Below are 15685 nucleotides of genomic sequence, written 5' to 3'. Positions count from 1 at the left end.
TGGGTAGTATAGTCATTTTCACAATATTGATTCTTCCAATCCAAGAACATGGTATATCTCTCCATCTGTTGGTATCATCTTTAACTTCTTTCATCAGTGTCTTATAGTTTTCTGCACACAGGTCTTTTGTCTCCCTAGGTAGGTTTATTCCTAGGTATCTTATTCTTTTTGTTGCAATGGTAAATGGGAGTGTTTCCTTAATTTCTCTTTCAGAATTTTCATCATTAGTGTACAAGAATGCAAGAGATTTCTGTGCATTAATTTTGTAACCTGCAACTTTACCAAATTCATTGATTAGCTCTAGTAGTTTTCTGGTGGCATTTTTAGGATTCTCTGTGTATCCTGTCATCTGCAAACAGTGACAGTTTTACTTCTTCTTTTCCAATTTGTATTCCTTTTATTTCTTTTTCTTCTCTGACTGCCATGGCTAGGACTTCCAAAACTATGTTGAATAACAGTGGTGAGAGTGGACATCCTTGTCTTCTCCCTGATCTTAGAGGAAATGCTTTCAGTTTTTCACCATTGAGAATGATGTTTGCTGTGGGTTTGTCGTATATGGCCTTTATTATGTCGAGGTAGGTTCCCTCTATGCCCACTTTGTGGAGAGTTTTTGTCCTAAATGGGTGTTGATTTTTGTCAAAAGCTTTTTCTGCATCTATTGAGATGATCATATGCTTTTTATTCTTCAATTTGTTAATATGGTGTATCACATTGATTGATTTGCGTATATTGAAGAATCCTTGCATCCCTGGGATAAATCCCACTTGATCATGGTGTATGATCCTTTTAATGTGTTGTTGGATTCTGTTTGCTAGTATTTTGTTGAGGATTTTTGCATCTCTATTCATCAGTGATACTGCTCTGTAATTTTCTTTTTTTGTAGTATCTTTGTCTGGTTTTGGTATCAGGGTGACGGTGGCCTCATAGAATGAGTTTGGGAGTGTTCCTTCCTCTGCAATTTTTGGAAAGAGTTTGAGAAGGATAGGTGTTAGCTCTTCTCTAAATGTTTGATAGAATTCACCTGTGAAGCCATCTGGTCCTGGACTTTTGTTTGTTGGAAGATTTTTATCACAGTTTCAATTTCATTACTTGTGATTGGTCTGTTCATATTTTCTGTATCTTCCTGGTTCAGTCTTGGAAGGTTATACCTTTCTAAGAATTTGTCCATTTCTTCCAGGTTGTCCATTTTATTGGCATAGAGTTGCTTGTAGTAGTCTCTTAGGATGCTTTGTATTTCTGCGGTGTCTACTGTAACTTCTCCTTTTTCATTTCTAATTTTACTGATTTGAGCCCTCTCTCTCTTTTTCTTGATGAGTCTGGCTAATGGTTTATCAATTTTGTTTATCTTCTCAAAGAACCAGCTTTTAGTTTTATTGATCTTTGCTATTGTTTTCTTTGTTTCTATTTCATTTATTTCTGCTCTGATCTTCATGGTTTCTTTCCTTCTGCTAACTTTGGGTTTTGTTTGTTCTTCTTTCTCTAGTTCCTTTAGGTGTAAGGTTCGATTGTTTATCTGAGATTTTTCTTGTTTCTTGATGTAGGCTTGTATAGCTATAAACTTCCCTCTTAGAACTGCTTTTGCTGCATCCCATAGGTTTTGGATCGTCGTGTTTTCATTGTCATTTGTCTCTAGGTATTTTTTGATTTCCTCTCTGATTTCTTCAGTGATCTCTTGGTTATTTAGTAACGTATTGTTTAGCTTCCATGTGTTTGTGTTTTTTACGTTTTTTTCCCTGTAATTCATTTCTAATTTCATAGCGTTGTGGTCAGAAAAGATGCTTGATATGATTTCAATTTTCTTAAATTGACTGAGGCTTGATTTGTGACCCAAGATGTGATCTATCCTGGAGAATGTTCCGTGCGCACTTGAGAAGAAAGTGTAATCTGCTGTTTTTGGATGGAATGTCCTATAAATATCAATTAAATCTGTCTGGTCTATGGTGTCATTTAAAGCTTCTGTTTCCTTATTCATCTTCATTTTGGATGATCTGTCCATTGGTGTAAGTGAGGTGTTAAAGTTTCCCACTATTATTGTGTTACTGTTGATTTCCTCTTTTAGAGCTGTTGGCAGTTGCCTTATGTATTGAGGTGCTCCTATGTCGGGTGCATATATATTTATAATTGTTATATCTTCTTCTTGGATTGATCCCTTGATCATTATGTAGTGTCCTTCCTTGTCTCTTGTAACATTCTTTATTTTAAAGTCTATTTTATCTGATATGAGTATTGCTACTCCAGCTTTCTTTTGATTTCCATTTGCATGGAATATCTTTTTCCATCCCCTCATTTTCAGTCTGTATGTGCCTCTAGGTCTGAAGTGGGTCTCTTGTAGACAGCATATATATGGGTCTTGTTTTTGTATCCATTCAGCAAGCCTGTGTCTTTTGGTTGGAGCATTTAATCCATTCACGTTTAAGGTAATTATTGATACGTATGTTCCTATGACCATTTTCTTAATTGTTTTGGGTTTGTTTTTGTAGGTCCTTTTCTTCTCTTGTGTTTCCCACTTAGAGAAGTTCCTTTAGCATTTGCTGTAGAGCTGGTTTCGTGGTGCTGAATTCTCTTAGGTTTTGCTTGTCTGTAAAGCTTTTGATTTCTACATCGAATCTGAATGAGATCCTTGCCGGGTAGAGTAATCTTGGTTGTAGGTTCTTCCCTTTCATCACTTTAAGTATATCATGCCACTCCCTTCTGGCTTGTAGAGTTTCTGCTGAGAAATCAGCTGTTAACCTTATGGGAGTTCCCTTCTATGTTATTTGTCATTTTTCCCTGGCTGCTTTCAATAATTTTTCTTTGTCTTTAATTTTTGCTAATTTGATTACTATGTGTCTCGGCATGTTTCTCCTTGGGTTTATCCTGTATGGGACTCGCTGCGTTTCCTGGACTCGGGTGGCTATTTCCTTTCCCATGTTAGGGAAGTTTTTGACTATAATCTCTTCAAATATTTTCTCGGGTCCTTTCTCTCTCTCTTCTCCTTCTGGGACTCCTATAATGCGAATGTTGTTGCGTTTAATGTTGTCCCAGAGGTCTCTTAAGCTGTCTTCATTTCTTTTCATTCTTTTTTCTTTATTCTGTTTCGCAGCAGAGAATTCCACAATTCTGTCTTCCAGGTCACTTATCCGTTCTTCTGCTTCAGTTATTCTGCTATTGATTCCTTCTAGTGTAGTTTTCATTTCAGTTATTGTACTGGTCATCTCTGTTTGTTTGTTCTTTAATTCTTCTAGGTCTTTGTTAAACATTTCTTGCATCTTCTCCATCTTTGCCTCCATTCTTTTTCCGAGGTCCTGGCTCATCTTCACTATCATTATTCTGAATTATTTTTCTGGAAGGTTGCCTATCTCTACTTCATTGAGTTGTTTTTCTGGGGTTTTATCTTGTTCCTTCATCTGGTACATAGCCCTCTGCCTTTTCATCTTGTCTATCTTTCTGTGAATGTGGTTTTTGTTCCACAGCCTGCAGGATTGTATTTCTTCTTGCTTCTGCTGTCTGCCCTCTGGTGGATGAGGCTATCTAAGAGGCTTGTGTAAGTTTCCTGACGGGAGGGACTGGTGGTGGGTCGAGCTGACTGTTGCTCTGGTGGGCAGAGCTCAGTAAAACTTTAATTCGTTTGACTGTTGATGGGTGGGGCTGGGTTCCCTCCCTGTTGGTTGTTTGGCCTGAGGCAACCCAACATTGGAGCTTACCTGGGCTCTTTGGTGGGGCTAATGACAGACTCTGGAGGGCTCACACCAAGGAGTACTTCCCATAACTTCTGCTCCCAGTGTCCTTGTCCTCATGGTGAGACACAGCCACCCCTCACCTCTGCCGGAGACCCCCCCAACACCAGCAGGTAGGTCTGGCTCAGTCTCCCCTGGGGTCACTGCTCCTTCCCCTGGGTCCCAATGCGCACACTACTTTGTGTGTGTCCTCCAAGAGTGGAGTCTCTGTTTCCCCCAGTCCTGTCGAAGTCCTGCAATCAAATCTCACTAGGCTTCAAAGTCTGATTCTCTAGGAATTCCTCCTCCCATTGCCGGACCCCCAGGTTGGGAAGCCTGACATGGGGCTCAGAACCTTCACTCCAGTGGGTGGACTTCTGTGGTATAAGTGTTCTCCAGTCTGTGAGTCACCCACCCACCAGTTATGGGATTTGATTTTACTCTGATTACACCCCTCCTACAATCTCATTGTGGCTTCTCCTTTGTCTTTGGATGTGGGGTATCTTTTTTTTTTTTTTTAATAAATTTATTTATTTATTTATTTTTGCTGTGTTGGGTCTTTGTTTTTGTGCGAGGGCTTTCTCTAGTTGCGGCGAGTGGGGGCCACTCTTCATCGCGGTGCGTGGGCCTCTCACTATCGCGGCCTCTCTTGTTGCGGAGCATAGGCTCCAGACACGCAGGCTCAGTAGTTGTGGCTCACGGGCCCAGTTGCTCCGCGGCATGTGGGATCTTCCCAGACCAGGGCTCGAACCCATGTCCCCTGCATTGGCAGGCAGATTCTCAACCACTGCGCCACCAGGGAAGCCTTATGGGGTATCTTTTTTGGTGAGTTCCAGTGTCTTCCTGTTGGACTGTCCAGCAGCTAGTTGTGATTCTGGTATTCTCACAAGAGGGAGTGACAGCATGTCCTTCTACTCTGCCATCTTGGTTCCGCTCCCCTCACCTTCATTTTTGAAAGATATTTTGCTAGGTATAGAATTCTAGGTTCTAGTTATAGAATTCTATAGAATTTCTTTTAGTACTTTAAAGCTGCTGCGCCACTGTCTTCTTGCTTGCATTGTTTCCAACAAGAAATTTGATATCATCCTTATGACATGAAAAAAAAAAAACCATGGCCTTTTTTTCCTTATCAACACATACATATTCTTCTGACTTCTTAAATGACTGAATATTATTTCATTGGTTACATTATAATTTGTTAACTATTCACTTAATTTAGATTGTTTCTAGTCATTATAGTATAATAAACAATGCTGTAATGAACATCTGTATAAAATATATTTACATATTTAAGAAAATACAGCCATAGAATAAATCCCTTTAAATAGAATTGCTGATTCAAAAGAATTGTGATTTAAAATTCTGATGAATGTAAATAAACTGCCCTATAAAAAGACTGAAAAAACTTCTACCCAAATCATATGAGATTGTTTACTTTTTCCACATTCTTGCCACTGGGAATTCTCAAATGTTTATTGGCATTCTCTTAGGTGAAAACTGTACTTCTTAATTTGCATTTCTTTAAGTATGAGTGAGATGTTAATCTTTTCAGGTATTTACATTTTTTTTTTTCTGTGAACTCCTATTTTTCTTTATCCTTACTGTTTTGTAAGAGCTCTTTGCATACTAGTATAATTAACCCCTTGTCATGTGTTATTACTATTTCTTCTGTGTTTGATGATTGGTTTTCTTTAGGATATCTTTCCATACAGTTTTTTTTTTTTTTAATTTTTATTTATTTATGGCTGTGTTGGGTCTTCGTCTCTGTGCAAGGGCTTTCTCCAGTTGCGGCAAGCGGGGGCCACTCCTCATCGCGGTGCACGGGCCTCTCACTATCGCGGCCTCTCCCGTTGCAGAGCACAGGCTCCAGACGCGCAGGCTCAGTAGTTGTGGCTCACAGGCCCAGTCGCTCCGCGGCATGTGGGATCTTCCCAGACCAGGGCTCGAACCCGTGTCCCCTGCATTGGCAGGCAGATTCTCAACCACTGCGCCACCAGGGAAGCCCCATACAGTTTTTAAAAATATATATATAGTCAATTTTATCATTCTTTTCCCTCCTGGCTTCTGGTTTTGAATTGTTCTTTACAAAGGGTTTTTCCAAGATTATAAAAAGATTCACTTGTCTTTTCTCCTAGAACTTTTTTTTCCCTTTAACTCTGGCCAGACTGGAATTAAATTTGGTATAAGGAATGTTATAGGGATCCAACTGTTTGTGTTTTTCACTATTTATTATTTAGTCCTTCTTTCTGCCATCAGTTTGAGATGCCATATTTATCACAGACCTACCCCCATATTTCCATTGTATCTGGCTTCTACATCTAAACCCTTTATTCTGTTTCACTGACTTATCTGTCTATTCCTGTGCCAGTACCAACTTATTTTAACTTCTATTGTTTTCTAATTGCTTTCACATTATGTAGAGCAGGTTCCTGCCTCTCTACTCTCCCTTTGTTTTATTTTTCAGAATTTTCTTGGTTAGTCTTTTATATTTACTTTTCCAGCTGATATTTTGTATCATTCTCATAGCTAACCTCCAGCCCTATAAAACAAAACCATTAACAAATACACAAAAATCTGTTTTTGATTGAGCTCTCATGCATTTACAGAATAATTTAGGGAGACGTAAGTTTCTTACGATACTGAATCTTTATGGTCAAGAATAAGGCTCTTCTTTCCATTTATTCAAGTCTTTTTTATGTCCCTCAGCATAATTTTTACACTTTCTTCTTACAGGTATGGCAATTTCTTATTAGGTACATAAGCAGGTATTTTCTCTTTTGTAACTATTATAAATGGGATCTTCTTTTATATTTTGTAACTGGGTAATACTTATGTATATGAAAGGTATATACTTTTGTCTTCTTTTGGTTTATTGAATTTTTTAAACTTTTTAGCTGGAAATAATTTCTGATTTATAAAAAAGTTGTAAAAATAAAACAAAGGATTCCCCCATTGTTAACATTTTGCAGCCACTTAAATCATTCTATCTCCCTCTTTATATATACATACACATGCACACAGACACATATACAGATAATGAATAACTTGCATACACCATGCCTCTTTACTTACTAATACTTAAGAGCATATTCTCTAAAAGCAAGGACACTATCTTACATAACCAAATTATTAGATTAAGAAAATTTAACACTGATACAATATTATTCTTTAATCTACAGTCCATATTTCAATTCTGCCAACTGTCCCGCCATCTATTATTTTGTAACCAGTACTCCTAGGTTCTTAATATTTCTGATAGTTTTTTAGTTAATTCTTTGGGGTTTTATATATAGGAACAAAGAAATAACATCTAAATATATAATAATTTCCTCTATTTATTCTTCTGGTTATAATTTCCCAAAGCCTATGCTAGGTTAGTCACACCACAAATAGGTCAGATATCTAAATTTGAAAAGGGTTCTGAAACTATTCTCTTAAAAGTACAAGTACAGGAAATATACCAGCCTATGAGGCAGAAGTTCAGGATCCTAGTTATACTACTAATGAGCTGTGCAGTGCTGGGGGAAATCCTTAACCTCTCTGAATTTCCTCATCAGTAGAATGAGAAAGTTGAGACATATAATCTCTAAATCCTTTTTTAGTACCAGGAGTCTATATTTTTGTAAGTTACTTATTAAAGAAATAAAGAAATAAAATAGGCCTCACCATTTTTCCCTGCAAGTTTTCTGTTTTTCCTGAGCTGTTTCCCACTCTTGAGTCTGGATGAACGCACAGTCTTCCCTTTACCTTCAATCCTTAAAGCAGGATTCTGCATTCTTGAAAAATAAATGTGCTTTTAAAATTATTATCATGTTCTCCACAACCGTTCAAAGAGAATCATACCGAATTTTTGACTAAATTTTTTTAAAACTCAAAGATATTTTACTGAGCTGTTGTCAAGCAGGATGGCAGTTTTAAATATGGACATGGCTCCTGAGTAAACTGCAGATAATTCTGTGACAGACATGCCAGTCATTATGGTTTCTTTGTCTTTGTGCCACCTATGGGTTTCTCTCCTTTAGGGATAGTCACCTATAAGTGAGTATTCTGAGGTTCCTGTCCCTCACTCCCCACGCTGGCATGCCACTATCCACTCTATTCACAACTTCTAGGAAAAAAGAGGCAGGCAAAAAAAAAAGAACTTGCCCTGTGGTATGGCACTGATCAAAAACTGTAAAATACTGGCATAAAAGCATATATGGGTAGGTTTATTTTGGTTCTCTCTATTCTGAGAGCCCCAAAATAAACCTACCCATATATGGTCAATTAATCTATGACAAAGGAGCCAAGAATATACAATGGGGAAAGGACAGTCTCTTCAATAAATGGTGTTGGGAAAACTGGACAGCCAAATGCAAAAGAATAAAGCTGGATCACAATCTTACACCATATACAAAAATCAACTCAAAATGGATTGAAGACTTGAAAGTAAGACTTGAAACCATAGAACTCCTAGGAAAAAACATAAGTAAGCACCTTGACATCAGTCTTGGCAATGATTTTTTGGATTTGACACCAAAAGCAAAAATAAAGAAGTGAGACTACATCAACCTAAAAAGTTTCTGTACAGCAAGTGAAACTATCAACAAAATGAAAAGACAACCTACCAAATGCGAGAAAATATTTGCAAATCATATACTTGAAAAGGGATTAATATCCAAAACATATAAAGAACCCATACAACTCAATAGCAAAAAGAAAAGCAATCCGATTAAAAAATGTGAGAGGAACTAAAAAGACATTTCCAAAGAAGGCATCCAAATGGCCAGCAGGTACATGAAAAGGTGCTTAGCATCACTGATCATCAGGGAAATGTAAATCAAAACCACAATGAGATATCACCCCACACCAGTCAGAATGGCCATCATCAAAAAGTCTACAAATAATAAATGTTGGAGAGGGTGTGGAGAAAAGGGAACCCTCTTGCACTGTTGGTGGGAATGTAAATTGGTGCAACCACGACGGAAAACAGTATGGAGATTCCTCAAAAATTAAAAATAGAACTACCGTATGATCCAGCAATTCCACTCCTGGGTATTTATCCAAAGGAAACAAAATCACTATCTCAAAATAATATCTGCAGTCCCATTTTTTTTTTATTAATTTATTTATTTATGGCTGTGTTGGGTCTTCATTTCTGTGCGAGGGCTTTCTCTAGTTGCAGCAAGTGGGGGCCACTCTTCATCGCAGTGTGCGGGCCTCTCATTATTGTGGCCTCTCTTGTTGTGGAGCACAGGCTCCAGACGCACAGGCTCAGTAATTGTGGCTCACGGGCTTAGTTGCTCCGCGGCATGTGGGATCTTCCCAGACCAGGGCTCGAACCCGTGTCCCCTGCATTGGCAGGCAGATTCTCAACCACTGCGCCACCAGGGAAGCCACTGCAGTCCCATTTTTACTGTGGCTTTACTTACAATAGTCAAGACATGCAAGCAACCTAAATATCCATCGGTGGATGAATAAATAAAGAAAATGTGATACACACACACACACAATGGAATGGTATTCAGCCATAGAAAAGAAAAAATCCTGCCATTTGCTAGAACATGAATGGGCCTTGAGAGCATTATGCTAAGTGAAATAAGTCAGAGAAAGACAAATACCATATGATCTCACTTACATGTGGAATCTAAAACAAAAAAACAAAAACCCTAAACTAATAGATACAGAGAACAGACTGGTTCTGGAGGTAGGAGACAGTGTGGGTGGGTGAAATGGGTGAAGGTGGTCAAAAGGTACAAACTTCCAGTTATAAGATAAATAAGTCCAGGGGATGTAATGTACAGCATGGTGACTATAGTTAATAATACTGTATTGTATTATTTGAGAAGTTGCTTAGAGAGTAGACCTTAAAAGTTCTCATCACAAGAAAGAAAATTTGTAACTATGTGTGGTGAGAGATGTTAAAGAAAGAAAATTAGCATTAAGCTAAAATACAACAATTTCCCATTACTTTGTCTTAAAAAAAGAAAGTAAAAGAGTTTTCTGGGGGTCTTTTAAATTGCAAAATAAATAAAATAACAACACTGAAAAATAAAGTTCTTTAGAGGTAAACTGACTCTAATGTCCCAAACACAGAATTATCTATTAGGTTGGTAGTATACCTGAAATTCTCAGTTGAAGAGTTATTATGTGTTTGATCCTCACAGCCAAGTATTTTGGGTAAAATCTTTTCTGGCATCTTATACATGTCATCTGTGGGCTTTGCATCTCTGCCTACTTTCAGTCTGGACGATCTCCTTAACACACATGGAGTGTCCTGGTCAGAGCTATTTTCCACCGGATTTGAATTTCCCTTATTATTTAGTGGATCACAAGAGGTGACATTTTGATGAACCAAAGTTTGCAATCCAAATGGATTTGGGTCTTCTAGACTCTGTAATAAGATGTAAATACATACACAAATAATTACAAGAATGCAAAAAAATAAAATAAAATTAGAATAAATTAAGCTTTATCTTGTCCTTTGATTACACAAAAATACCTTATAAGATGCAAATACAAAAACCCAGACATATGTGAACATAATGAAAATTTTATCATAATTAATTAAACAAATGACAATGCAGATTTAAAAGCCTAAGACATAAGTAAATATTATTTTTATCAAGCATAAGTAAATATTATTTTTATCAATATTCATCCTTAAAACTCAAGGATAAACCTAAGGCCACTCTAGGTGCTTTAATTTCACGGGAAATGGGTAGCACGAAATGACGAGACACATAAAAACAGTAGTACTGTCACGCCAGGCCAGATCAGTGTTCTATTCAGCCTAGTATTTTGTTATTTGATAGCAACAGTAAGTGATATCTGTGGGACGAGATACTATATAACTTCCATTACATTGATTTTAAAAGGTTAGCAGTATATCATGAATGGCTCTAAGTTCCCCTTAATAATCCATTATAGATTTAACTTTCGTGGGGATACACATTTTTATACATATCACGTAAACCTTTCTTGAGCTTATTTATATATCCAGCTTGCAAAGCTTCTCAAGGTAACAAGTTTCATATTTTTTAAAAAATATTTATTTATTTATTTATTTATTTGGCTGCACTGGGTCTTAGTTGCAGCACACGGGGTCTTTGTTGCCACATGTGGGATCTTCGTTGCGGCATACGGGATCTTTAGTTGTGGCATGCGGGATCTAGTTCCCTGACCAGGGATCGAACCCGGGCCCCCTGCATTGGGAGCGCAGAGTCTTAACAACTGGACCACCAGGGAAGTCCCACAAGTTTCATATTTTTATTATAGCTAAGTAAAAGAGTATTTAATTTGATTTGTTCTAAATCAATCTCTTTTCTACTTCTAAGTAGACTTTTTTTTTGAAGACCTCCTAAGTTCATGCTCACTCTATCAATACCAGTCATAATTTCCTACACTTTACTCATATTACCTCTTTTTAGATTAGAATCCTGGAATGTTTAACTTAATCTTCATGCCCTATCCCCATGATTAGCTTCTCTTTTTCTGGATTTTTAAACATATCATTATGTCTGTTTTGAAATTTTTTGACCAGAATTGCATGCAGTATTATTCCAGGTGTGTATGTTATAACCTGAGCTTAGTATCATGTTATTTAAATCTTCCAAGAAATGTTCACAGGAGCATTTTGGTAATAGCCGGAAGGAGAATAGAAAAGAAAAGAAAAAAAAATCCAAATGACCATCATTAGTGAATTGGTTAAATAAATTATATTATTATACACACACACACACACACACACACACACACACACACAAACACACCCATAGAGTGGAATATCATTCAACAAGTAGAAAGATCTAAGTAGTGCTACATTTGTTGACACAGAAAGATAACCACGATGTATTATTAAATTTTTAAAACAAGTTGCAAAGTATTATGTATAATATAATCCCATTTATATAAAATAAACTTACATAGAATATGCATAGAAAAAAATGGAGACATGCAGCAAACTGTTAACAATGATTATCTCTGGAAAGTGGAATTGTGGGAGACTTCCTCTTACTGTAATGTTTGACTTTTTTTTTATTATAATGAGGATGTGTTACTATTATAATCAGGAAAAAATAAAGATTATTTTTAAAAAGAAAAAAACTGTCAACATGAAAAAGGGACTTGGCAAGTGATAGGCCACTCCAGGGTCTCCAAGCATAATAGTCCAGGAATTCTAAACCCAAGAACTGTGTCACCTGACAGTATCCTCAGACACAGTATGCAAAGTTGTACTGAAGCCAGGCATAATTTTCTCCCTCTCCTGGCAGTCCAATTGCATATATTTTACTTCCAACTAGAAACTGATGTGGGGTATCTTATCTCTACTCTGCACCCAGGCAGACATAGTGATTTTCTGAGCTAACCAGGAAAATTCTGGTAACAAATTTTTTCCTTCTTCTATATAAGCAATGTAATGATGATATATCTTCTCAGGTTTTCAGAGGAGAAACTTATCTATTTTAACTTTTAACCCCTTGAAAACTCTACCCCGGAAACCTCGAAAAAGGTAACTATATGCTTCAAAGTCAAAAAGTATCTTCTGAGTGTTGGTATTTGGGTAGAAGGTTTGAATTTAAAATAAGGTATATGGGCAATGAAGACTTGTTAAAGGTCACTATAAAAGGCAAAATCATAGACTCATACTTGCACTTACTTGCTGCACTGAAAGATGCTTGTCCTGTAGCTCACCTAACTTGGAATCTTGTTCAAACTGTTGAGTAGAACAAAGAGTCTCAAAATTCACCTCTGCTATTTGTGTACAATCTTCATCAGTCTGAGACATATTGGTCTCCACTCCTAAACATTCATTTCCAGCACTGAGACTGATATCTCCCTCTTTTCTGTGACAGATGGGTTCCACCTTGGCTTCTGACAACGTGTTTAAGGCTGCTAACGACTCAGCTGGCAATGCGTCATCCTTTGAGCTTTCTAGTAAATCTTTGTGACATGTCAAAGGTATTGATATGGAACTCGAAGAATTGTTCAATGGGTTCATCAACTCTCCACGTTCAAAATCACTCATTATTCTAATCGGTCTTTCCTCCTGGGTGATTTCTGGTGATGTCAGTAACTTTTCTAAGGCAGACACAAAAGTTTCAAGAGAGCTTTCTTCATCTTTGGTTTCTTCAGAAGTCATGGTCAATGTGACTTCCTTGCTAGGCTCCTTCTCTGGCTCTATTAACGAGTTCTCCTTTACAGCAAATGTATCAAATTCTTTAATAGTGGTACTTGAGAGAAGGCTTATTTCAGGAGAGTCTCTGTCTCTACTTAGTTCCTGTATATTCCAAATAGAATTTACATCATTATTACATATACAAAAAAGTGTTTAAAATGAAAATGTTATAGTTTTCTAGTTCATCATGTTGCTAAGTTACCACCAAAAAGCTTTATCAACTTTCCTCCCTTCCATAAATAAAAATACTCTTTATTACTTTCCTATACCAAATTACTAATGACTGTGAACACATGGTTAAACATTTAATAGTAGACCAAGGGTAAAATTGGCCGGGCCATAATTACAGATGGCAAATTATCTATTCAGCTAAGTTTAAATTATCTGGGCTAAGGGAAGAGGCAGAGATAACATGGATAGTTAAATTAACAGATAATCTAAAAACTTCACTGCAGTTAATAGTTGAAAAATTCTCCCTTGTTAAAAATCCCTATTGAATTTTATTAATTAACCAGGAACAAAATTGGTATAGTTTCACCTTCCTTTTATTCCCCACCTTTGTATGCATATGTAAATGTGATGTAAAAAGGCCAAAGGACAGGTGGTCAGGGAGGAGAAAAGGAGAAATGAAAACAGTTCTATGTAAATATTACAAGCTCTGGCTATAAATCAATGGTTCTGACTTGTGGTTGTTTTAAACAAAAAACACAAAACTACAAAACACAAAATGACTATTATTTTCAAAGACATCACCTTAATAGGTCATACCTGTTCTCTCAATATTTCCAATAATCAAAATATTATTAGACTTCCTCTTTTGAAAGCACTTTCAATATTGTTTATAAGCCATTCAAGAAAATCAGTCTCAATAACTTAACGGCACTAACTTTTTTTCAACATTTAAAACTGTTAATTTGCTTGACCTTAAATAACAGAATGGGTTTCAGTGACTTTTGCCTGTTTCTAAAAATCAAATCCACCTTCACTGACACATCACTCTGCCAGAATGCACTGTAACTTGTAAGCCCTCTAATACTATGATTTGATTTGAATAAGGGAAGTGAAAAACATTTTATTCTCCCTCTCTTCCTTTTCTACCTGCCACCATTTATATTCTCTGTACTTAGCATCCAGAGTTTAATAAGATATATTTATTTATTAGCAATGCAAACTATAATTTGCTCAGAAAGATAAAAGAAATTTAGAAGGAATTGAAGAACTGGATCCTATCCATTCTTGAAGTCATGTTCAAGATCTCCCTCTTATCTGAAGTCCTTATATCTACTAAATTCAAGGCCTTAGATCTAATAAAGTATATATATATATATATATATATATATATATATATATATATATATATATATATTTAACTCTGCCCTAAAGGAACTTAATTCCTAAATTAAGATTGAAGGCATTAATACATAAGACATTAAGTAAACTATAAATAATGTCAAAAGCACTGCATGAACTCAAATGAATGGCATAAACCATAGCCCTAGTGTTACAAGAATAAGTTTTCTGGGGGGAAAGAAAGGGAGGCAGTGAAGGGTTTTCAAGATTGCCTGAAATGCTCGGTTAAACAGGTTTATTTACTACAAGACTTTACAAAACGTGCACTATAAATCTTTGAGGAGACTTTAGGATACAGTGTTCTCTAAACTTCTTTGTTCAAAAAAATCCTTCATTCTCAGAAGATCTATTAATGTCACAGGAGGCAAGTGATAGGGAAATACTGACATAGTGAATAAGCAATGTTAAAGAGGGAGCAATTACTTTGGTCAAGATCACCACAGTCATCTGAGACAGATCCAAAGAGGAGAATGAACTTAAGCCAGAAATTAATGATTTGTGAAGGTGTAAAAGAAGGAAAAACACGTATTTCTTAAGCACCAACTAGGTACCAAACACCGTGAGCCATCACTGCTCTCAGTCCTCACTATAATCCTAAAAAATGAGTATCACTTTCCGTATATTATACATGTAAATGACACACTTGCCCTTGGAACACAACCTATGTGGTTCCAAATTTTATGCTTTCCCTTGCTTTCTGGCTCCTGACCTAAACAAAGGCATGGAGGTGGGAATGTGTAAGGTAAGGTATACCTGAGATGAAGTAAGGTACAAGTGTATGACAGGGTTGGCCTGGGGAGGTCCTTGATTGTTGGAGTCTGTTACGGGCAGAGACAATCTTATAGTCCTCTGATTTCCCACAGCACCAAGCAGAAAGCAAAGCCAAAACAAGCACTCACTACATGGTTACTGATTAGTAACTGGAAGATGGGAAAGCAGTATCCAGCAGGAAATATTAAAGGAACAAGGGTAATAGACAAAGCAACAGAAGGCATTTTCGCTATATCACCTCAGCAACTAGTTTGATATTAAATTATATGCTTCTCCTCTAGATAAAGAATAAAAGATTTATAATGCTAGATAAGAAACACAGATCAAGAAAATTCTATTTCATTAGAGATAAGGAAGAATAAATACTGAAATGGGTCTCCACTACAGATGTAAGAAAAGTGTCCTTGTGCTTTCTGTCTGTCTGTGGCAGCCCAGATTGAATGCGGGAATGCAGGGGAAAATTTTTTGCAACTCACAAAAAAACCTGTGAACAGTGAAAGCCTGCTTTATTCCAAAGACAGATTTACAAGAGTTTACGAGAAAAGTACTGGAAAATTATTCCCCTTAAAAAAAACCAAAAACACTGAAATGGGTTGTTACACAATTCTATCTATTGAAATGGTTTAGTCATATTCCTGCCTAGGGGAAAACTTAAATGAGCTTGATATTTTAATCAATATAATGTTTTAAAAAAAATCTAAACCCAAGATTT

At 36.6% G+C, this 15685-nt stretch overlaps 1 protein-coding gene across 1 annotated transcript in view; it reads right to left on the bottom strand.

Annotated features, from left to right (window-relative positions):
• Window positions 1–15685, bottom strand: part of ANKRD31 (ankyrin repeat domain 31) — a gene marked incomplete at its 5' end in the record, with an annotated part of 139336 nt that overhangs the window by 97620 nt on the left and 26031 nt on the right. The window contains 3 exons of the mRNA XM_082457050.1: window positions 7362–7471; window positions 9797–10068; window positions 12334–12954. Of these exons, the coding sequence (XP_082313176.1) occupies window positions 7362–7471; window positions 9797–10068; window positions 12334–12954 (1003 nt within the window). The remainder of the gene's footprint in view (window positions 1–7361; window positions 7472–9796; window positions 10069–12333; window positions 12955–15685) is intronic.

This window comes from Balaenoptera physalus, assembly GCF_965194825.1.
Source record: "Balaenoptera physalus genome assembly, chromosome: 3".
Classification (NCBI taxonomy): Eukaryota; Metazoa; Chordata; class Mammalia; order Artiodactyla; family Balaenopteridae; genus Balaenoptera; species Balaenoptera physalus.
Note: the sequence above shows the minus strand (reverse complement) of the source record. Positions and strands in the feature narration are given on the sequence as shown.